Source organism: Nymphaea colorata, chromosome 1, assembly GCF_008831285.2.
Source record: "Nymphaea colorata isolate Beijing-Zhang1983 chromosome 1, ASM883128v2, whole genome shotgun sequence".
In the NCBI taxonomy this organism is placed as follows: Eukaryota; Viridiplantae; Streptophyta; class Magnoliopsida; order Nymphaeales; family Nymphaeaceae; genus Nymphaea; species Nymphaea colorata.
In genome coordinates, this window is record NC_045138.2 from 39,044,896 (window position 1) to 39,066,909 (window position 22,014).

Consider the following 22,014-nt stretch of genomic DNA (forward strand, 5'->3'; position numbering starts at 1 on the left):
GCAAATTGTCTCAATAGCTAACACGTGAGCCCTCTTATGGGCTATAAAGGAGGATTAAAAAAAAATCATTTAAAAGATGAAAATACCCCAACACTGTGGTGCCCAGATGAAAAATCATTTAAGCCTGGACATCCGGTTGACCCAACACTTGAAACCTGGGCCCAGGCTTGGCCCAACAATTAAAGCTCGAGTCTCAGCACAGCTCGATTAAATAAAAAAATATAAATATAATTAATTGTTAGAAAATATTATATAAAAATTAATATATCAGGCCGATCTGGACCAGCTCGATAAATTATCAGGCCAACTCGTGCTCTTTCATGCCCTAGTCTAGCGATGACCTGGACGGATATTACCAGCCGATTGCAAAAAAGTTCTCCAAATACATAAATTTTCTTTTATTTGGCGTGTGAACACATTTGCCAATTAAATTCATAGATGAGGGGTTAGCTTGAGCTATTAATTTTGAAAAATGGCATCTCCACATGATACTTAGCAATCAAGATACAAGTTTGTTTGTCTTTTTCACAGGAAACTAATTCTACAAAGTTGGGGTTTCCTGTAAAAAACTGCAAATCAACATAAGATCATGCTTTCCATTGTTTAGTCAAATGTAGCAAAGGAATCTAGATCCAATTGCCTATCGGATTTGAAATCAATAGGATTTGATCTAAATCTAATATCTGACTGGAATTGGATAGAAACGCGACTGACTTAAATGTCAGATTTGATGCTCGTCAGGATTCAAGTTTAATTTCATTGTAATAAAGTTTGATTTTGGGTTCAAACTCAAGTTTAATCACAGTGACCCGTTGATCAAGTCGAAGTCGGTAAAATTGGATTTGGACTTTGAAGAGGAGCTACCGATTGCGAAGCGTGAGAGGAGGAGGATAAGGAGAGGCGAATATACGAGGCAGCAAATTTCCCTGGACGGAGTCGTTTAGGAGCAGAGATGGGGTCGGATCGGACTGTCGCTCTCTCTCATGAATATCATAATCTGCAAATTTTAATTATATACGAGAGTGGTGGTCTTCTCGTTTCTGGACGAGCTTCCCTTTGCCAACGTCAGCTCCTATTTGTTTGGATTCCTGAGTCTTTGCTGTGGGTCGGAGAGTGAGGGAGAGATGGGGAGTGAGGGAGAGATGGGGAGTGAGATGAAGTTCTTGGTGAAGGTGGAGGAGGGGAAGGCGGGCGATGGAGAGAGGCCATCTGTGGGACCTGTCTACAGGAGCGCCTTTGCCAAGGATGGATTCCCCGAGCCGGTGCCGGGACTCGAGAGCTGCTGGGATGTCTTCCGGTACTTCCTTGTCGCTTTTCTCTCTGTTTCTGGTTTTCTTTTCTCCTTTTGTTTTCCACGGATGGTGGCATCTCGTGTTTTCTGCCGGTTTTGTTGGTTCAAGAGGCGTCCTTGTTCTTTTTTTGGGTTGCCATGAAATGGGTTTCATTTTCTTTTGGTTTATCTTCTGTTTGGTTTCAATGTTTCCATTTATGGGAGATGGTGGGGGGAAGTCGCGTGACCTCCACAGGCATAATTGATCCTTCGATATTCGTGTTTAATGTCTTATTGATCTGTGATTGTGAGATGGGGCCCATAGTGTTTTAGCAAAGGACATGCGTAGATGCGCTACTGTCTCTCTCCCTTGGTTGGCGTACCCGGGATTTTGGAGGAATACGTGATGCTTGCACGGACAGGAGAGCCTGTTGACTAGAGCCATAAATTGACTGTATTTCCCTTTTGGTATACCGAAAAAATGATACTAGAATTTCACGATGAAAGATTCTTTAGATCAGGATCTCGCTCCTGGCTGATCAAAAACCATATTTCTTTGTTCTTGATCAAGTAAAACCATTGACTTTGATGCTCTGCTGGAGATTTGCAACAATAAGTTGTCAATTCTGCACATGCATGCGGCTTTTCTGTTGAAATATCCGTTTACATGTGAGAGTTGATCCGTATGCCAGAAAGGAGATGAAGTTCGGTGGATGTATTTTGGGGTAGTTAGACGTGTGAAGTTGATGACCAGGTTGACAACATTGTGGCAGTCTAACTGCAGATATCTTCCGAATCTAATCTGGTTTTACGTAGCAGATTTTCACTGTATCCCATCATCAGGGTTGAGCTTGGACAGTCAGATTTACGATCTAGACATTAGGATGGATTTCTATACGGCATTTAACCTGCATGTCTAGTTTAGAGTTCGAAGAATAATTGTCACTGGTTTCAGCCTTTTCTTCTATGGGACTTGATATTTTAGATCTTCTGTAGAACAATTATTTTTCAGTGAATTTCTAGTTCTAGGTTGCTGGATTTTTTCTTATTTAAGAATCTCAGTCCAGCTTAGCCACTTGAGGAACGAGTTATTTCTCAAAATGTCTTACTGGATAGAAGTGATAAACATGTCTTCTAAGAAAATATATCTCAAGAATAAAGTTTTCCCTCCATGTAAATTCCAGTCAAGTTGATGATGCACTGGTTGGGTCTAATGTCATCCAAAATAAATGGAAACTGGTTGAGTTCATTACTGCAATGAACTCATTTGATCGTTTCTAAATCATCAGTTCTTTACCAGATCAAGAAAAGATTTTGATAGATAAATATTTTAAGTCAATGCAAACTTGTGACATAACATTGAGAAGAATATAAACATGTAAAAGAACTCAGTGTAAGAACAATTTCAATCCATAAATATGTCAGTGAACCACATGCAGGTGATGGTGTAATTCACATATGTAGTTCCATAAAATACATGATGACATGTCATATGTATCATGGGAATGTAAATTTTGTATTCATATCTTTTGAAATCACAAAGGGAAGAACATTTAAAAGAACATATTTTATGAAGAAAATGATACTTCCTCTTAGACTTTAGTTGGGATTCAGCTGACGGCTTTCTGTACATTATTGTGCAACGTAATTCAATATCATCAAAAGGAGAATGTCTGGGCGCCAATCTTTTGGAACTCAAAAGTCATAATAGCACTTCAAATTCATTTTACTTGGAAAATGAAAATAAATTTCCATACAAAACCCATGAAAACACTACTCTTAGTTATATATGATAGCTTCTTTGTTTTATATAATGACATATGTATAGTTTGTTACAAGACATATAAATTGTATGCAGGCCTTCTCTTGGGTTGCAAAATACTTCTGTTCTTTTGGGGTTTGGATGTAGCTGCAGTTGCATGAGCAGTCCAGGAGATGGTTCAGAAAACAAAACTAGTCATTACATACTCCAGTAATATATGTTGTTAAAAAAACGTAGGTTTACTTACTTGCATTAGCTTGTTTCCCTACTTTTGTGATTAAACACATGTTACTTTCTTTTTTTCTGTTTTGCTTTTCTGAAATTTTTTTCCCCTTTAATTATTGTTTTTGCTGGTCTTAAACAAATAGTAAGTATTTACTAAGAGCTTGAATCAATTTTCTTCATGTTAGCTATTCCATGTATTATATCATGGAATTTGACTGGAGAACTGATGTTTACTTAAACTGATTGTCCTATTAAAGCTTACATGCATGCACTAAGTATATGCCTTTGAACATTACAGTATTTCTGTACAAAGAAATCCACAAAACCCAATGCTAGGAAGGCGAGAAATTCTGGATGGAAAGGTGCTTTGCCTGATTATTGCCCCTTTTGTAACTTCTTTGTAAATGATGTGTCATCTTACTACCAATTTTATTCCAGCCAGGTAAATATGTGTGGATGACATACCAAGAGGTCTATGACATTGCTATGAAAGTTGGACTTTCTATCAGAAGTTGTGGTGTTGAGCCGGTAATCATGTCTTAACACATCACTGTTTATGCTTTTTTTTTTTTTCCTTCTTTTGAACTTCATTTGAATATGGATGCATCTTGCGTCATATGAAAAGATGGACTTTATTTCGGTTACATAATAAGTTTTCCTCCAAATATTCTGCTATAGATGTTCCATGTTTTTGAGAAGAGAAGTAACATGGGCCTGCAGAGTTGGAGCAGTTAAGCTTATTGGTGTTAGCATTTTGCCAAGTTTTGAAATAAACCCACCCACAGCGTTCGAAAGAGGATTGCTGGTAACCTAGGCAGCATAAATCTTGTTTTTGAAGGGTTCTGAACTTCTATGTTATCGGGACACAGAATTCCTTATGGTGCCATTGATGTTCTATAGATTAGAATAAAGTTTTTTTAATTGTGATTTTCCCATTTGGAAATAGTTAATCTGGTTGATTTTGATATTTTAGTATTATCATTTCCTGGAAATAGAAGAAAAGCAATGGCAGATTGAGGCTATCTTTATGTGTGTGTGTGCACATGTGCATGAGTGCATGCATGAATACATCCTTGCCACATCTACAACTGCATCCACATCTATGCCTGCACTCATATGACTAGGTTGTCTTGTGGGATGGCACATCAAGAAAGCAAAATCAGATTCTTCATCACAATCTCTGTGCATGGAGCTGACATTTTTTTACCACTTTTATTATCAGTGTTTGGAACTCTGTACCCTAATGATGCCCTTTGCACCACTGTTCAGCATACACAAGTAATTTCTTTAATGCAGTGGTCACATCTATTAAATTACTTTCAAGACCAAGAAAAAGATGTTTGCATGCATACATTTTCTTGTTACACGTCTGATAGCACAAAAAACATGTTATAATACTTGAATGCATTTTTAAGCCTGGAATTTTTTTTCTGCAATAGAAATTGCTGTAGATAATGTTTTAGCATGAACGGAATTTTGTTTGTTGCTGTCTTTCCTTTTCTCTTTTCCTATATATCTTCTTATTCAACTGCTTTAAGATAAAAGTAAGGAACCTTTGATTTGTAAGGCTTAAAGAAGATTAAGAGCAAGGGAAAGGACTAAGAAGGGAAGAGGTGGAAGAAGGAGAACAAAAGAAAGAACCAAAATGTGGAGAAAGAAGTTTAGAGATCAAAGGGTTTCAATAGTTTTGCTTAACAGAAAGAGGAATAACGAAACTACCACATAAATTGAGTGGTTTGCTCGCTGTTCTATAGGTGCTCATGTGGGGTCTGGAAGCATAGTGCGTCGGATCTTTCTTTTACTACTTTATCACTTACGGCAACGTGGACTTCCTGTTTTACTGCTTTTATTTTGTCGTATGCTCTGGTTTGCTACGAATGAAGTGGGGATACACTTTTCTTCTTTACTTGTCTTTGGTTGAGTTTGGCACTGGGTAGTGAATGGTATATCTATGGCTCACAATTTTAACCGTATGTAACATGATTATCAAGAAGTGTCCTGAAAAGCATATCATAAAGTGCTGGATAATATATTCATGACAGCACTAATATGCATATGGTGAGGTATGTTTTCTGTCACTTGGAGACGCTTACCTTGGCAACCAAAGCAAGTATTTAGGATTTTTGCAGGCTACACAAGTATCTGGTTGTCATGTATGGCAAGTCTATGTTCTACCATATTCAACAATTTATTATTCCTGCTTCCAGTTTTAGCTTCTCATTGGTCTTATTTCTAACAGATTAGTAAGCACATATATTGTTTCGTGAATTAAAAATTTAAGTTTGAAACTTTGTGAAAAAGATTTGAAAATTTTCCTTCTGCACTGAATGAATAATTTGAGTGGCTGGATTTGACTGGTGGGCTTTAGATACCTTTTATTTTTTATTTTTTGTTGATTCATTCCACTATTATGTGTTGCTAAAGTAGAAAATTCTGTAACTTGTAGGGAGGACGCTGTGGTATATATGGTGCCAACTGCCCTGAATGGCTTATGAGTATGGAGGTAGTCTTTTGCTTGCTGATCTGTATTCTTCTTCTTTATTTTTTTTCTCATTTGATGCAGAACTTGACCATTTGATTTGTGAAAACATAACTTGATTCTTTTGAACTTTCACATATCTTGTTTCGCTCTTGAAGTTGTTTATTATGCTCTTGGCTGGTGAATAAGGGGAACTTGCTCTGCTCATAATATTGTGTGTTCTGCTAATGGATATTTGTACCTCTGGAATATACCTAAACATTTTGCAACTTTTTCAGGCTTGCAATGCTCATGGCATATATTGTGTCCCCTTGTACGATACTCTAGGTATACCTTCTGCCTTCTCTAATTTTTGAAGTATTATTAAATAATGTCAGAAGAAAAGGAAAACTGCTACTTCCTCTGATAGTCCAAAGAATGGGTCTTATCTCCATTGGTGTCGTTGGTGATGATGTTGGAGCAAATAATAATGTTTGATGGAAAAAAGCTAGTTCTCATCTTACATGAAATCAAAACAAGAGTGACCATATTGGAGAAATTATGGATGATAAGGAACTAGAGGGTTCAGTAAAGCTTATAGGGGCAATCATGAGCAAAATATGTTTAACACATGTATTATGCCAGTAAGGTGACAAACAACTTTATGTGGAAAACAAATTATTGCACATGTGGGAGAATGACAAGTATCTGAAAAGCATTCTACAAATGTCACAAATGACAAGATTAGGTTTCAAATCTTTAATTTTTGTACTCTCTTAATTTCTTGCTAAACTTGGCTACATCTTTTAATTCAAGCATTTTTATATCCTTTGAAGGTGCTGGAGCAGTTGAGTTTATTATATGCCATGCGGAGGTTTCTATTGCATTTGTTGAAGAGAAAAAGATCGCTGAGGTATGATCTTTATGCTTGCATATGCTAAATGGTGTTTGATAGTGACTTATTGATTGAAAGCGTGGATTCTCTCACTTATGTCTAAAAGGGGGCAGAACTAGTGCAGATTGGCTATGCATGTATACACTATACCTTTCTGAGAGATACAGAGTTTATTTTTGTTGAATCAACTGTCCATTTTGCTTCTCTACATATTATAGTAAACCATTTCTTTGTACAGTATTTTTATATGGTGGTTTTGATTTCTGTTCCCATTCTAAAACGAAGATGCATCTTCAAGTTTCTTTCAGGTTTTCCTTTTAGATATGCACTCAGCCTGCTTTCTGAAATAGGGAAAAGAGCAATAAGACGTCACTATCTTAATGGGTGAGAATAGCCAGTTTCATCTGTCAGATAGGGGGAAAGGAAAATTAAAAATTGTGGATAGATTTTTTTCCTTGGCTCAAGAGGGGACTTAGTTTACTGGGTTTGAATCCACAACAATCAAATGTTTTCACTCTTTCCTTTTTGAAGTGATCTGTCTGACTCTAAGTTGTTTTAGATTATAAGAATTCTCTTGTGCTCTAAAGCCTATAATGCTGTTTCCCCAAATCAATTATTTCACTGTTTAGTAGCCTTATTTATCTATATTTACATCTAACTTTTTGAATTAGAGATAATTTAATTATGCGTACATTTAAATGGTCAGGTTTAGCCCAGTTCAGCTGACTGAACCGGATGTGCTGTGTCAGAGAAGCACAAGCACTGGCACTAGTGTTGACACAGGTTCCACACGGTGCTTCAGGCATTTAGAAGCACCCACATGACATTGGTAGTAACTGCTAACTTAATGTGCATGTACTGACACAGAGTTCAGTATCCTGATATAACATACAGGCTAGAAAATCAATGTGTCATGCTGTTAATGCTTTTAATTTCTTCTGGCACAGTGTTTGTGCTTTTGCTCAATTTCTCTATTTCATGATTTAATCTCAATTCATCTCTTTGTTGGTTCTTGCTTCTTGTTGACATGATCAAGTCTTTGTTTTTAGGATATCTCATGTTTAGTTCTTCAAGGACCTTGTTTATGCACAATTAATTGTCTAGGTCAAGAACTCCCGGATTTCATATTGTGTATCTATACATGCTCAAGGAATTTTCTTGAAGTAATTTGCCAATATTTCAGTCATTGTCCTTTGGATTCTAATAACTTGTGTCTTTTGTCTTCAGATGCTGAAAATCTTATCTAATTCATCAAAATTCTTGAAGAGTAAGTTTTATCTACCTGATGTGCCACCTGTTTGACTGGGTTTGAACTTTGATATTGACAAATTTTTTTATTTTTGCAGCTCTAGTTAGCTTTGGGAAGTTTCCAAATGAACAACGGGAAGAGGTTGAGAAGTTTGGCTTAGCAGCTTATTCTTGGGATGATTTTTTACTATTGGTAAGATACATTTCTAAGAATTGGAATGTTGTCGATTAATGTGCCATTTTTCTGGTTTGGTAGTTGTTTCCATATGGATGGGATTTTTTTTTTTCTTTTTCTTGCCTGATGTATGTCATTCTCACAATGTTGTTTGAATGTGCAGCCATCTGCAGAAGTGAGATGGTTATCATGATTTGATATCTAAAATGAATGTTAGGCAATCTGGTGAATGCTGAAAATTTTTAAATTTTATTCTTGACTGCAATCATTATTTGGAGTTTGAGATGCCCTTGGTTTGCTGTCCTTTGATCCAGGAAAAGATGGCATTTCACACTAATTTCTGAAGATCAAATCGTATTTGGTTATATCAATAGTTTACCATTAGATCTGAAACAAGAGTATGTAGGATCATTAGATGGATCGTGATATGATATCTAAGAAGAACGTTAAGCAGTCTGGGTGGTGACGTTTTTTTTTTGAACTTTATTCTTGAGATGCAGCCAATACTCAGATAGAGTCAAGATGTTCTTTCTTTGCTTTTCTTTGATCTGCGAAAAAATTATGCTTGATTACTAATTTCAAAGTTGGTCACAGTGTTCCATATGTCTATCTGGTTACTTTTATGCCCCATTGCCAGCCTCCACATGACGAGTCTGTCAGTGCACAGACAGATCAATGGTCACGTCTGAGGATGTGTAAGCAATCACTTATTTGTTGCTGAATCTTTATAAATTACATAAAGCTGGTAAAACTTTATTAGAAAATGTAAGGAGACGACCATTTTGGGGCGTAATAATCAACAATTCAACTTCTATCATGTTCCATCATTCCATGTAACTTTTTTTTGTGGGTCTAGATGCTACTTGTAGGGATGTACAAGGAGCGAGCCGAGCTTGAGCTCGACCAGCTTGAACTCGCTCGACTCACATATAGTTCAGCTGGAGCTCGACGCGAGCTTTATGACCTGAGCTCGAGCTCGACTCGTTTAAGCTTGTGTCCCTTAATATATATTTTTTGCTTAAATTTTTCATGTTTTGACTTAAGCCATTTAAGTTTTTGAAATTACAAAAATAAGTATTAGTGTTAGACGAGCCTAATCGAGCTTAATCGAGTCGAGTTCATCCAACTCGAACTTGACTCGTTTACAAACTCGAGTTATCAGTTAAGCTCGAACTCGACTCGTTTAACTTTCAAGACGAGCTTAACCGAGAGAGTTCGAGTCGAGCCACTGGAGCTCATTGAACATCCCTAGCTACTTGTCAGATCTGAGTCTGATATGGGATTTTTTATCAGTTTGAACTCAAAAGAAAGCATGTTCGTATCTGATCAATTTATAGACACAAACATGTGTCTTTGCACTCATGCTTCCTGAAGTTTTTGTTCATATCATACAACATTTATTAGAAAAACAATAGACAGATCGGTTACTGCAGAATGGAGTAGAACTCTCATTAGAGGCATTCATTATTGATCTCTTATTCTTCCAAACAAAGTGCAATATGCTTTATGGAATTGCTTGATATCGTTGTGTTTCTTCAACCATACTTGTGTTAGTGGTTCAGCTTTGGGTGGCATAATTCTAACTCTGGAATAATCATCCTTTTTAAGGGTCTTTTGTGATGTAAGATTTACTTGAGAAATGGAAGTTGGTGAATAAACCAATTTGTATGCAAGGTGCTTATAGTTGTTGATAATATACTGTTTTCATTGCCAGGGAGATAAAAAACAGTTTGATTTCCCATCTCCTAAGAAAGATGACATCTGTACCATAATGTATACTAGTGGCACAACTGGTGATCCTAAGGGAGTTCTCTTAAGCAACAAGAGTATCGTCACTCTCATTTCTGGTGTTGAGCGGCTACTCGAATGTGTGAATGAAGAGGTAAACAATAAAGCCTACTTAGACTACCACTTCCCTCTTTCATTTTGTTATTCCACGTAGATACATGTAAGGGATATGCTTCTCGGTTTGATAAGGAAAATTCGACATTGTCTTCAATTCACCAGCAAAATGTCAGGTCAAACTCCATAATGCTTTTTCTCAATACAATTTCATTTTTTTTCCTCTTTAGCCTTTTTTCATAACAATCTTGCAAATTGTGAAGCTTAAACAGTTTGGGGTCCTCTATTGAGTGCATTTAGCAGAAAACTGTTTTTTCACACTATTCTTGTCTACTAATGCAATTTTAAGGCCAGTAGTAAGGTATTACTCTCTCACCCTTTATGTACTTGCATAATCTTGTTGCTGATATTTTCTATTCCAAATTTCCAGTTGACTCACAAGGATGTTTACTTATCTTACCTACCGCTTGCACACATATTTGATCGGGTAATTGAAGAACTATTTATATGGAAAGGCGCTTCAATAGGATTTTGGCATGGGGTGAGTGATCATTTTGTTTTCTAATAGGCAAAATTGTTCAATTTCACTTACTGTATAAATCAATTTCAGGATGTTAAATTATTGGTCGATGATATTGGAGAACTAAAACCAACCATCTTTTGTGGTGTCCCACGTGTTCTGGATCGAATATATTCAGGTGAATAAATGAGTTCCAATTGACTTCTCTGTTGTTCTAGTTTGCATGACTGAGATGATGCCTTCGAGTTTGGAGCTCTTAAATGATATTTTCTGTGGTTAACCACTAACCAGATACATGGCAAGTCAATCTGTTCAGCCATTAAGTTATGCATGCCTTGTAGCATGCTTAGAGAAGTTTTCAGATTAATTTTTAATTCAACACCTCCAAGTTCGTGGTGCCTTGATGGTTTTTGCAATTGGTTCTGGTCTTGACCATCTTATTCCAACCACTGATTAAGACCATTGAAAGTTTTTTCTGATATGTCCTCCGAAACTTTTGCTCTTTCTTGTATAATCAGTTGTTAGTGCGGAAAAGGGCAATTGGCAAAGAGAGGCTGAGGGTGGAAAGAAATGATATAAAGACTGAAGTATCAAAAGAAGGCAACAGTGGGAAAGCAAAAAATAAGAGAAATAATTGGATTTACTCCACTGATCATAGAAGTAAAGAACGAAGAAGAAAAGGATGTGAGCAGACTAAAAATATAATTGATTTTCCTCTAGTTCTCTTTAACAGTTCGACTTACACTTAGGTCTTTTGGTCATCATGCTTCCAGTTCAAGTTTTATGGCTACAAAGATATACAGGATAGGTAATCTTAGGCGTTTGATATCATGGTAAATCTTATTGCAGGTCAATGCTAGTAATTTTCATCTGTCACCACATGTTATGTAGTCCAACGTTAATTACCTTAAGAGTCTAGATTAATTTGATGTTAATTAGATAAAGAGGTTCAAATTCAAACTTGAAATCATTTCATAACTTATGAACAAACAACCTCTGAAAGGATCAAGTGAGCTTTTTGAGAATAACTAAACTTGCACTAGTGAGACCTGGAATGTAAACCTTTGGTAAGAATCCTCAAGATGCAGATCCACACTTGAACATGTGATTCAATTTCAAAAGTGGCATAAATTTCTTCACCTAAGTTATAAACCAAATCCATCGATAGCTTTCTGTCCATCCTCAAAACCTTTAGAAAACAAAATGCTTCTCTTTAGGCACTTAGGGCCGTCACCTTTGGCCTTGTCCTGGGTATCACCTGACATAACCTGAATTACTGGGTTTAGCTGAAGAAAGGCAAGCTGGATAAAATATGAGTAGATTTAGGTCTTTCTTTTAGAACCTGACTAGGTTCCAGTTTGAGAATGAAAATGATGTTAGGATGTTGAACGCCTGATCTGGAGGAGAAATAGCTTGATTAGTCATTACTCATTAGACATTTGACCTGAATATGTAATAATTACATGACCAAAAAATGTGCTTGACTGGGGTGCTAATGGGCTTCAGATAGTCAACTACGTATTCCAGGTGAAGTTCTAAACTGATATAAGTTTTATGAATTTAAGTTGGAAAAAGTCTTTATGCATAACTCTTTATTTATCAGTTGGTTATATAATCACACGCTAAGTCAACCTATTAACACTTTGATTCAGGTCCTAGATTGAGATAGAAAGAGAAAAGCAGTTCCATTCTACAAACCCTACACAGTACATACCCTTTATGACTCACCTTTCCATGTTAGCACATAACACTCTCCTCCTTTTCGAAGGGGGATGTGCAGAATTGATTTTTCCTACATATATATGTGCATGTGCATGTGCATGCGTGCGTGTGACCTGACTAAAAATTCGCTAACAATAGTGGTTTTTTATGTCTATACATCTGGCCCAACCCCGACCTGTCATTGATCTGAGCCTCTGTTTCTGTAGCCTCTGCCCTTGATGTCTATGCTTACTATGCTGCTAGAATCACCACCACCATAACTATTCAGCCCTAACACACATTGTCTCATCCCTTAGTGTCTACCCATTCTTCAGAGAGGAATTTATGTCTGGCAATTGAGGCACTTCAATAGCTCGGATAAATCTACAGTACTGCTGGTTAAAGACACTGTATGGTAGCATTTTATCATGCTGCTAAGTGGCAGTTTTTGGTGGAATTTTTGGTTGTTGGTAGAGAGCAGTTTGTTACAACATGCTACTAGTGATGTGCAGCTACCTTGCACAATATGCTTCATTGCTTCTTAGCTTTTCTCTCCTGGGTCACCTCCCTCCTTTAGCTATCAATATTATTGAATTAAAATGTCGATTATTTGCGGATTCCAGCTTAAACAAGGGCAAGAGGGCATGTCATTTATAACCATAATGGCACACCCTAATCAGCAACTACTGATACTTTTTACTTGGGTTACACACAGCATTATTTAAGTATTTGATATATCTATTGAATATTTTTTATTTTGGTGTCTGGATATATCAGGGCTTATGCAAAGAATCTCCTCAGGCGGGCTTTTGAGAAGAACACTGTTTAATATTGCACATTCATAGTAAGTATCTTTGTGCTGTTCAATTTAACTAATGATATTGCTATTTTAAAATGTAGCAGTCCATTAGTTAAGGTTATCCTCATCAACCTCTTAGTGATGACCAGTAGCTTTGGTCAGAGGGTAGCAAATGGCAGGCCGAGGAATCACAAGCTGTGGTTTCTGGTCATAGTTGTGATTTTTCGGGCTGTGATTTCCTGTTAGAGGACCACACATGTGATTTTTGGTACAGGGTCAAAGGCCATGGCTTTTTGACTCAATAGCTTGTGATCTTTCAGTGCCTGCTATGAATCGCTAGGCGCTATTATAATTCAGAAACCATGGGATGCATCACATGTGCCTGACACATATGCCTTTTCTTCTCAGAGATCTTACTTTTGGATTCTCCTTATTGTTATATACCATTATCTTGGTGAAAATGAATTGCAGATACAAGCAAGAAGCTTGCATTTTGCATGACATTATTTCTACTCTTGCTTACATTAGAATCTTAACTATTGGAATCTTAACCATGCAGTAAATATAATTGTATGAAAAAGGGGTTCAAACATGAGCAGGCTGCTCCAATATTTGATGCAATAGTTTTCAGTAAGGTGAGAGTGTGTTTACTATTCAGAATGTCTGGATGCTTAAGTCTAGCTTGTTTTATTTTTTTAGTTTTTTGATAATTGCCGTTCTCATGTGTGAGATTCAACATACCATAGGTAAGACAAGGATTAGGAGGTCGTGTACGGCTCATTCTCTCTGGTGCAGCACCACTTGCTACTCATGTAGAAGCTTTTCTAAGAGTCGTGTCATGTGCACATGTTTTACAGGGCTACGGTATGTCTGCCTGCAAAATGCATTTAAACTTCGTACATTTAAACGAGTTATGTTCTGCAGAAGTCCGTTCGCCACATATCAGTTTTTTTCTTTGCTTGTTAGCAACTATGAGGAAAATTATTGCAGACATTGGGATGCTTATTTTTTATAATTCTATCTACCTTGAGATGCACTAGTCACCTTCGTAGGGATGCACTAGCATCTCCAAGGCCAGTGCATCTTGTAGGTGTAAAATGGAGTCTCTGCAGGCAGTGGAAACTTTAGCCTTCATTATATGCCTCTGTTAGCTTTTAGGCTGATCAACATAGTGGGATTATTGTTTGTTGCTTTCCTTAGCTCAAGGTGGATGTTAATGAGAATAAAAACGAGACTTATGTCACCTGACAAGTCTTGTAAAAACCGTCCTGGCAAACTTATACCAAGTCTTGAGGCACATGTTGATTCATCTCCCAAAGGGCCCGTTTGATGGCATGGAAGAGTTTAACGTGGTAAATTTACCATGGTAAATTTTTCTGAAAAAATTTAGAGGATGAAATTTCTCCCTCTTTCAATCTGAGGCCCTGTTTGATAACATGGTAGAATTTAACGTGGTAAAATTAACCGTTTGATGCACAAGGTAGTTTTTTGCAGGGTAAAATTAACCCTGTTTGATGCACATGGTAGAAGATTTGAGACTTTTTTCAGGACTGTTAGTAGTAGTTGTTTTTTTTTTCTTCTCCTCCCCAATTTCATGTGGGAAGAAATTGGAAGATGATCTTCCAAAACAACAAAATGTTGATATTTACACCTACGCATTAAGCATGTTGTACCAACATCAGTTTTAGGTAAAAAAAAAAAAAAACACAGTTGTAAGGTATGAACATTGAACAAATATATACATTGCTATATAAATTTAAATAAGCACAAATTCATGTTTCAAAGAAAAAAGTGTCTTGCAGCAAAGTCATGACTCATCTTTGTTGTGTAATACAGACACACACATATAGCAATTTACTAAGTTATGCCACATCACTTCAAATGGAAATTACTAGTGTATACTATATTACAATAACTTTGTTACAGGAAGAGCATGCCAACGTAAATTAGCAAATAGTTTGCTTTCAGTTGTCCAGATGTCAAAATAGAATGCAATTACATAAAAAGGAAAGTTTCAAGAGGATAAATGAGCTCCTTCTAGTGTTTTTCTTTTTTCTCATGAAATCCAGCAAAAGGTGCATACAGAACATACTTCATATTAGATACAATCAAAATTTTTCACATGCATAAAAAGATATGCTTGGATAAGTACAGTTTCTGACTTTGACAGGATTAGAAATCAATTAAGAACCACAGGCAACATAAAATGTCTACAAAGGGAACAACAGAACAACAAAATAAGAATAAGACATTTTATTTAGTAAGTCCCATCAATGATTGCTTAGCGTTCAAAGTTGAAACAGTAGGATAGAGTCATTGAGTGATGAGATAACACATTAGAGTGATGACTATCAAGTTAAAGGGATTTAAACGTTCAATTCAGCAATTCTTGGATTCTGAGTACTGAGAAATGAGTTCTAACCAGCCCTTTGCAGGAAAAGCCCGCCTCAGGACCTTTGTCCACGTTCTTGCATCGGCAGATTGAGAATTTCACCATTTGCACCAAGCAAATATGCCTCCAGATTAGAACAATACAATGTTACAAGTTCCAGTGCTTTATCAAGTCTTGAGCCTTTCTCAACAGAGTTGAAAAATTTGCTTATTATTACCAATCATCATATTCAAATGAACAAGGAAATATCATTGCTGAAGTAAGAATGCCGATCAAAGAACAGATACCGTCCTCGACTTGTAGCAGCCAGGACATCAAGAAACTTTATCAACAGAGTTGACAAATTTGCTTATTATTACCAAGCATCGATATACAAATGAACAAAGAAATATCATTGCTGGAGTGAGAATGCCGATCACGCTACCACACTGAAATTGAAAGTTCAGATACCGTCCTCAACTTGTAGCAGCCAGGACATCAATAAATTAAAAAACATAAACACATTCTAATCTATGCATCCTTGCCTCTCCCCGTTCAGTCAAACAGAATCTAAAATACCTTTATTGAGAACTCCAAACTCCCGCATGTAAACACTAAAAAATCACTAAGCTTTCTTTGCCGCATGGATGCAACCCAGTGACGAGCACAACTACTGTTTCAGAACCACCCGTGAAGATACCCAAGTGAATTAGAAAAATTGATTACACAGAACTGCATATGAATTAGCCTTTGGCAGTGTTGCAACAGCTAAGGGCATAGAGAAGTGATGAGATCTTCAAATTTCTTGTGAACTGATGAGAAACTGTAGTTGGACAAGTAAAAGAGAAGGGCTCAACTTTGTCAATTAGATTACGGGAGCAGCCTCACATGCAAATAAAGCAAAACCAGGTACGGACTAGAGCATCAAGGAAGCATTGCCCTCAATCTCAGAGCTCATTGTCCTGCTACCAGCACATAATAGTGCCACAGAAGATACAAGAAGGAAGCAGAAACCATGATTAGAGAACTGGGAGAATAGGTCAGCGGTAGAAAAATCAGGTTTTTAAGAGTAATCAATACAATAAGAGGTTCTTTCTATGAAACAACATGCATTTGTCCATCCTCCTGATTGTCGTTTGCTGCAAACCACATTAGACTGTAGAGGACCCCAAGTGAGGCATTCCCAACATGGATTCTACATGAATACCAAACAAGTGCAGACCAAACAACCCCAGAGCAGGAAGATACCTGCAGCAAAGGTGAGGAACAAGAGAGCAAGAGAGGAGGAGACACAGCTAGAGAAGGGGGATGCAGAAAGAGAGGAGGACACACAGCGAGAGAAGATATACCTGTGCAGCGAGACAGGAGAGGTTCCGTCGAGTGCGAGTGAGGAAGGGAAAGCAGCAAGAGAGGGGAAGATGGGCGTCCATGGGAGGGGAAAGCAGCAAGAGGGGAAGATGGGCGTCCATGGGAGGGGAAAGCAGCAAGAGGGAAAGATGGGCGTCCATGGGAGGGGAAAGCAGCAAGAGAGGAGAAGATGGCGTCCACAGGAGGGAAAAGCAGCAAGAGAGGGGAGCGTCCACGGGAGGGGAAAGCAGCAAGAGAGAGGAGCATCGTCCACGGGAGGGGAAAAATTGAGAGCCTAACGGCTCTCAGTTTTGTCTCCGCGAAAAAGTCCGACCTCACAGGTCAGACTTTTTCACGGGTGAAATTTCACCCGAACTTAAGAGTGAAATCGAGTGAAATTTTATCACGTTTGTTGCGTTGGGAGGTGAACGGGTGGAATTTCACCCACCCATACAGATTTCAACCGATGCACAAGATTTTTTCTATGCATGAAACGGGCCCTAAAGTGACAGTCTGGGAGTTCAACATACGACTGGCCTTGAACATCTGTTAAAATGATACTTCCTGATGATAGAGGCAGCACTTGTTATGTACCTTTTCCTTGTCCTTTTTCTCTAATCTCAGAAGAGGATCTGACTGCAGGTCCTAATTGGCCTAGTGATATTGGACCCTTACCCTGAAATACCTTTTCTCACGACCTGAAATTTAGGTCTTTGTTCTCGCCTATCTATCATCTACAATTGGCTGTCTAGTTTTCATGTGGCGAATGGAGGTTTGTATCATCGTTCATCAATAAAACCAAACTAGGATGGGGAAAGTGCCCCATCATTTTACTAGAAAAAGCATAGTGAGGAGGAGGGATTTTGTGCTGCAACCAATCTTGTAAAGTGGGTATAGTAATCTGTGTTGGTTGGGCTAATAGATACATCATAATGCATCCAAAACTATTGCTATCATAACTTTATTTTTTAATTAAATAAAATCAACAAAACAAGAAAAAATAGAAAAAATCAAGAAAAATAGGTTCTCTATAAAAATATGTCATACATAAATATAACCTTATAGGCTTATATTGATATGAACATTCATCAAGTTAAGTATTTAATAAAAAAAAAACTAATGTCATAACTCATAAACCATAACACATCAAGAAATAAGTTTAAAGTATTATACTTCACAAGATGAGATGAAATAGTTGAATGCAAATAATATATGAAAATATCATCATGATCATTCATCATCCTCATCTTCATTCTCATTCTCATTGTCATTTCCGTCTTCTTCTTCAAATCAAATGTCCTTGTGGACATAGCCAGGTTCACTTTCACATGGATGTTCACCTGCAAATTGACAGTTCCTCTTTCAAATTGATAATTTCTCCTTAGAACCCAACTCAAAAAAGGGGGACTCAGGGTTGTATTGTCTTGTACAATAAGATATAGGGTTATGTATCATAAAATACACACGATATACCACTTTTTAAGATATGGGTGGTGTATCATATCATATTTCTTAATAGATATGATATATATATTGCAACATACAGCTACATATTATAGGATGCATACAACAGTGGCTGCAACTAGTCGCTATTAATTGCTTCCATCAAAGAAAGGACTGAGTTTCTCCTACAGTTTGTGCCTTCATGGTTTGGGAATAACATCTGTTGGCATACATAAACTGTTTTTACTTTGGTTGAGAGTCTATGGGCGGAAGTCTTCATTTGATTTCATGTGGAAAATCTCAAAGATCCAATCTCCATGTTCACTGATAGTACCTTTCTGATGCTACATCATTGTTTCCTGCAGGTCTCACTGAAACATGTGCAGGGACATTTGTTTCTCTACCGAATGAACTGTCAATGCTTGGTACTGTTGGGCCTCCTGTTCCTAATGTGGATGTACGCTTAGTGTCTGTTCCAGAAATGGGATATGATGCACTTTCAACCACTCCACGTGGAGAAATTTGCATAAGGGGAGACACAGTTTTCTCTGGTTATTACAAGAGAGATGATCTAACAAAAGAAGTCTTGATAGATGGATGGTTTCATACAGGTCTGACTCTTGTTTATCTTGTTACTTTAGAGTTAAAATTTTTGGTCGAGGTGAAATAGGATCTTGTATAGCATCCTTCTAATATTTGGATGTAGGATTCTTTGAAGCTTGCACGTTAATGACATAATTCAACTGGGATGCAGGAGATATTGGCGAATGGCAACCAGAGGGAAGTTTAAAGATCATTGATAGGAAAAAGAACATTTTCAAGTTGTCACAGGGAGAGTATGTTGCAGTTGAAAATCTGGAGAATGTATATGGCTCTTGTGCTGCTACTGATGCGGTATGCCAAAATGACTTTTTGTCATTTGTTATCACACATTTATGCCTTTGAGTTGCTTGCATTAGATCTACCTTTTACTTTCCAATGGCACATCAATTTGTAAAATACCTGAAGGCAAACAAAGGAAGAAGAAAACATTGGTCGCCACTCCTGTAGCCTCCATAATGTATTTCTGTCCTTCAAGTATTAATTATAATGTTTGGAAGATCATATGATTTTTCTGTTCTTTGGTTTCATTCTAGCAATGTTTGTGCTCATTTTTCTTCCTCCCTCAAATATTCATTTGTTTGGTTTTTCTTGTTGTAACTTGTAAGGAATCATTCTGTACTTTTTTGTTCTGTCAGATATGGATATATGGGAATAGCTTCGAGTCATTCCTTGTAGCAGTTGTAAATCCAAACAAACAATCTCTTGAGCATTGGGCTGAAGAAAATGGAGAAAGTGGTGATTTTACTGTTTTGTGTGCAAACCCAAAGGCTAAAGAATATATGCTTGGGGAGCTTAATAAAATTGGGAAAGAGAAGAAGGTATGTATCGGGTCATGATACCAACTTAGTTAATGCCCTTGTTATGTTCTTGATCACTATGATTTTTTTTTTGTTGTCTTATTTTGGGCAGTTGAAAGGATTTGAATTTATAAAAGCTGTTCACCTTGATCCATTACCTTTTGATATGGAACGGGACTTGATTACACCAACATACAAAAAGAAGCGACCACAACTGCAGAAATACTATCAGGTCAGGTTCCATCCCTGTCTATGTAGAAACTCTGAACCGTGATATTGCATTTCACAAATGCACCTTTTGGTTGTTTCAATGTTTGAAGTTCTAAAATAAAACAAAATGGATATTTCCCATCAAGTTGCAACAGTTCACTGCTTACATTTTAAATGATGGTTTGAACATTGAATCATCCTTTTAGAAAGAAAAAAAAAACTTTGGTGTGGCACCTGGTGCCTAAGCATCTTATGCACGACACTTTTTAGAGTGCATTTGGTGTTCCTGCTTGGAGCAGAGCACCCTGTGATGGTTGAAAATTGACCCAAAGGGGTTGGCATAGTGTAGAAGTGGGCTGTGAGGCATGGTCGTAGTTTCGATCACCATGGGCTTTAGCCTCCCATGGCCTCCCAATGTAGGTCCACTGATGTATCTTGTGACCCTGGGTCGGGGGTAAGGGGACAAGGTTGTAACAGCCTTGTCGAGGGTATCATGTGGTTGATGGTTAAGGCCGTGTTTATGTAAAAAGTGGCTGTCAATTCTTTTTGTTGATTAGCTTTCAATAAATTTGGTATAAATTTGTCTTCTACCCTGAAGGACAATAAAAATGGATTCTTGGGTTGGCAACCTAAGAGTAACATGTTTCCTTCTAGTAGCTGAACCTCAGATGACTATGTGCTACTTGCTGCTCAGTGCCTTTCTGCTAATGTTAGTCGAAGCTTCCAAACTTTATACCCACAAGCTGTAGTAACCTTTAGTACCTGATCTTTAGTCGATTTCCTCAAAAATGGTCTTCTCAAGTTAACCTTGTCCTCTTTCCTATTTGCTCATTTTGTTAGTGTCATAACACTGTTTTGCTTGTGTTTGTTTTTCCTGATGAATGCCGATGGTTCAATGTCTGTCCACAGAACGTGATTGACAACCTATACAAGAGCATCAAGTGAGCAATTGTGTGGCGATGGACATGTAACTGTAGGTATATCTCGTGTCCGATAATTGGTTTAGTCAAGTACTGGTCCATTTAACAGTTCATGTGTATTGTGGCAATGAACAAAACCTTTATAAAGGTGTCAAATATGGTTCAGATCAATAGATAGCATAAGTAATTTCATCTCTGTGTCTCTTCAAAATGTTTGCTGTGTAAATCATAATCTGGTGCTTTGGATTTATTATTGGTACGGGCTCCATCTATTGTGAAAGTAATAATGAACAATGTTTCGAACTAGGGAATGGTAACCAGCATTTCCTTTCATATATATCATTGAAAAACTTCGAATGTTTATTCTATCCTTCGTTTAACCATTTTTTGGTTTGAACTCATCAGATCTCATTTCCTGTTGGGTTGTAATTATTGTTATCACCTGTTGTGCCTGTAAATTGTCACCTACAGAATCTCTTGTGCATAATTCCGTAAGGTGTTTGGTGGGAAAGGAATCTGAACCCTCCTCCTATCAAACAGAGCCTTGGTGTGCTTGCTGAACTGAAAGTTCTTGGGATTCAGGGAGGATTCTTTTGGGTTTTAGAAGATGCAAGAAAAAGCTTGCAAAAGGGAACTAGCTTAATCGATATGACAAAAGCATGCTTCAGTCCGACCATTTTTTTCTTTTCTTTTCTTTTTTTTCCATTTTACTGTGCTTTTGTGTTCAAAGGGGTTAGCTCCAAAATACGGTCATGTTTCTATTTAATTCCTCTAAGAGGAATGGCTACATGCATGGAAGGTTTAACCGGGACGTGTTGAAACCTGAAGGCACATTTGCTTGCTCAGAAAACTTTTACTTCATGTAAAAGTTTTTTTCTCCATAGTGAAGGCAATCGAATGCATGGTAGACCTGGAATTTCTTTTATCACTGTAAAGATTTTCTATACTTGAGGTCGAGTAAATTTGGTGGGGGAAGAGATTGGGCATTCTTCACTTATTTTCTGGGTTTAGGTGTCCCCTGATAAAAGTACACTTGCTCTAAGAGTGTTTTCTTTGTTAAAAACAAAAACTTCCCTACAGTCCTGGTGCTGAAAGATCTTGGAATTCCTTTGAAACTCTGTTTTGTGATGTCCCCGATTTGGTGTCCTTGATTCTACCGTGAGAATCTGAAGTGAGAACCTGACAAGTCATAATCTGGTAGTCATATGTCCCAATAGTCTGGAAGTCAGGAATCAGGAATCCTGGAAGATGAATCTTGGAAGTTCCAAATTCAATGTCCTGGAGGTCAGTTTAAGGGAATTCCAACTTCTGATATCATTGGAGTTCCAAAAGTTGTGATTTGAACTTATGAGTCATGCGCATTCTTGTGCATTTATTTTGTATTCCAATTCTCGTTTTCAGATCTGTCTCCTGGAATTTAAAGTCTTA

The 22,014-nt window shown here is 37.4% G+C and overlaps 1 protein-coding gene across 1 annotated transcript; it reads left to right on the forward strand.

The window, feature by feature from the left end:
* Positions 1-1,040: 1,040 nt before the first annotated feature.
* LOC116263838 (long chain acyl-CoA synthetase 4) lies at positions 1,041-20,954 on the forward strand. Its single transcript, XM_031643634.2, has 19 exons — positions 1,041-1,297; positions 3,556-3,619; positions 3,696-3,785; positions 5,704-5,760; positions 6,015-6,063; positions 6,552-6,628; positions 7,838-7,877; positions 7,957-8,051; positions 9,748-9,915; positions 10,306-10,416; positions 10,486-10,573; positions 12,874-12,940; positions 13,455-13,530; positions 13,642-13,759; positions 18,422-18,667; positions 18,811-18,950; positions 19,295-19,477; positions 19,569-19,688; positions 20,576-20,954. Exons 1-19 carry the CDS (start codon positions 1,125-1,127, stop codon positions 20,609-20,611), a joined length of 1,998 nt encoding a protein of 665 aa, XP_031499494.1. The 5' UTR covers positions 1,041-1,124; the 3' UTR covers positions 20,612-20,954.
* Positions 20,955-22,014: the final 1,060 nt, after the last annotated feature.

Excerpts from the sequence above, each read along its gene's own strand:
- LOC116263838 (XM_031643634.2), top strand. The coding sequence starts at position 1,125 with ATGGGGAGTGAGGGAGAGATGGGGAGTGAGATGAAGTTCTTGGTGAAG. Across the intron at positions 10,574-12,873 it reads TCTGGATCGAATATATTCAG|GGCTTATGCAAAGAATCTCC; the intron begins GTGAATAAATGA and ends TGGATATATCAG. Across the intron at positions 19,689-20,575 it reads AACTGCAGAAATACTATCAG|AACGTGATTGACAACCTATA; the intron begins GTCAGGTTCCAT and ends GTCTGTCCACAG.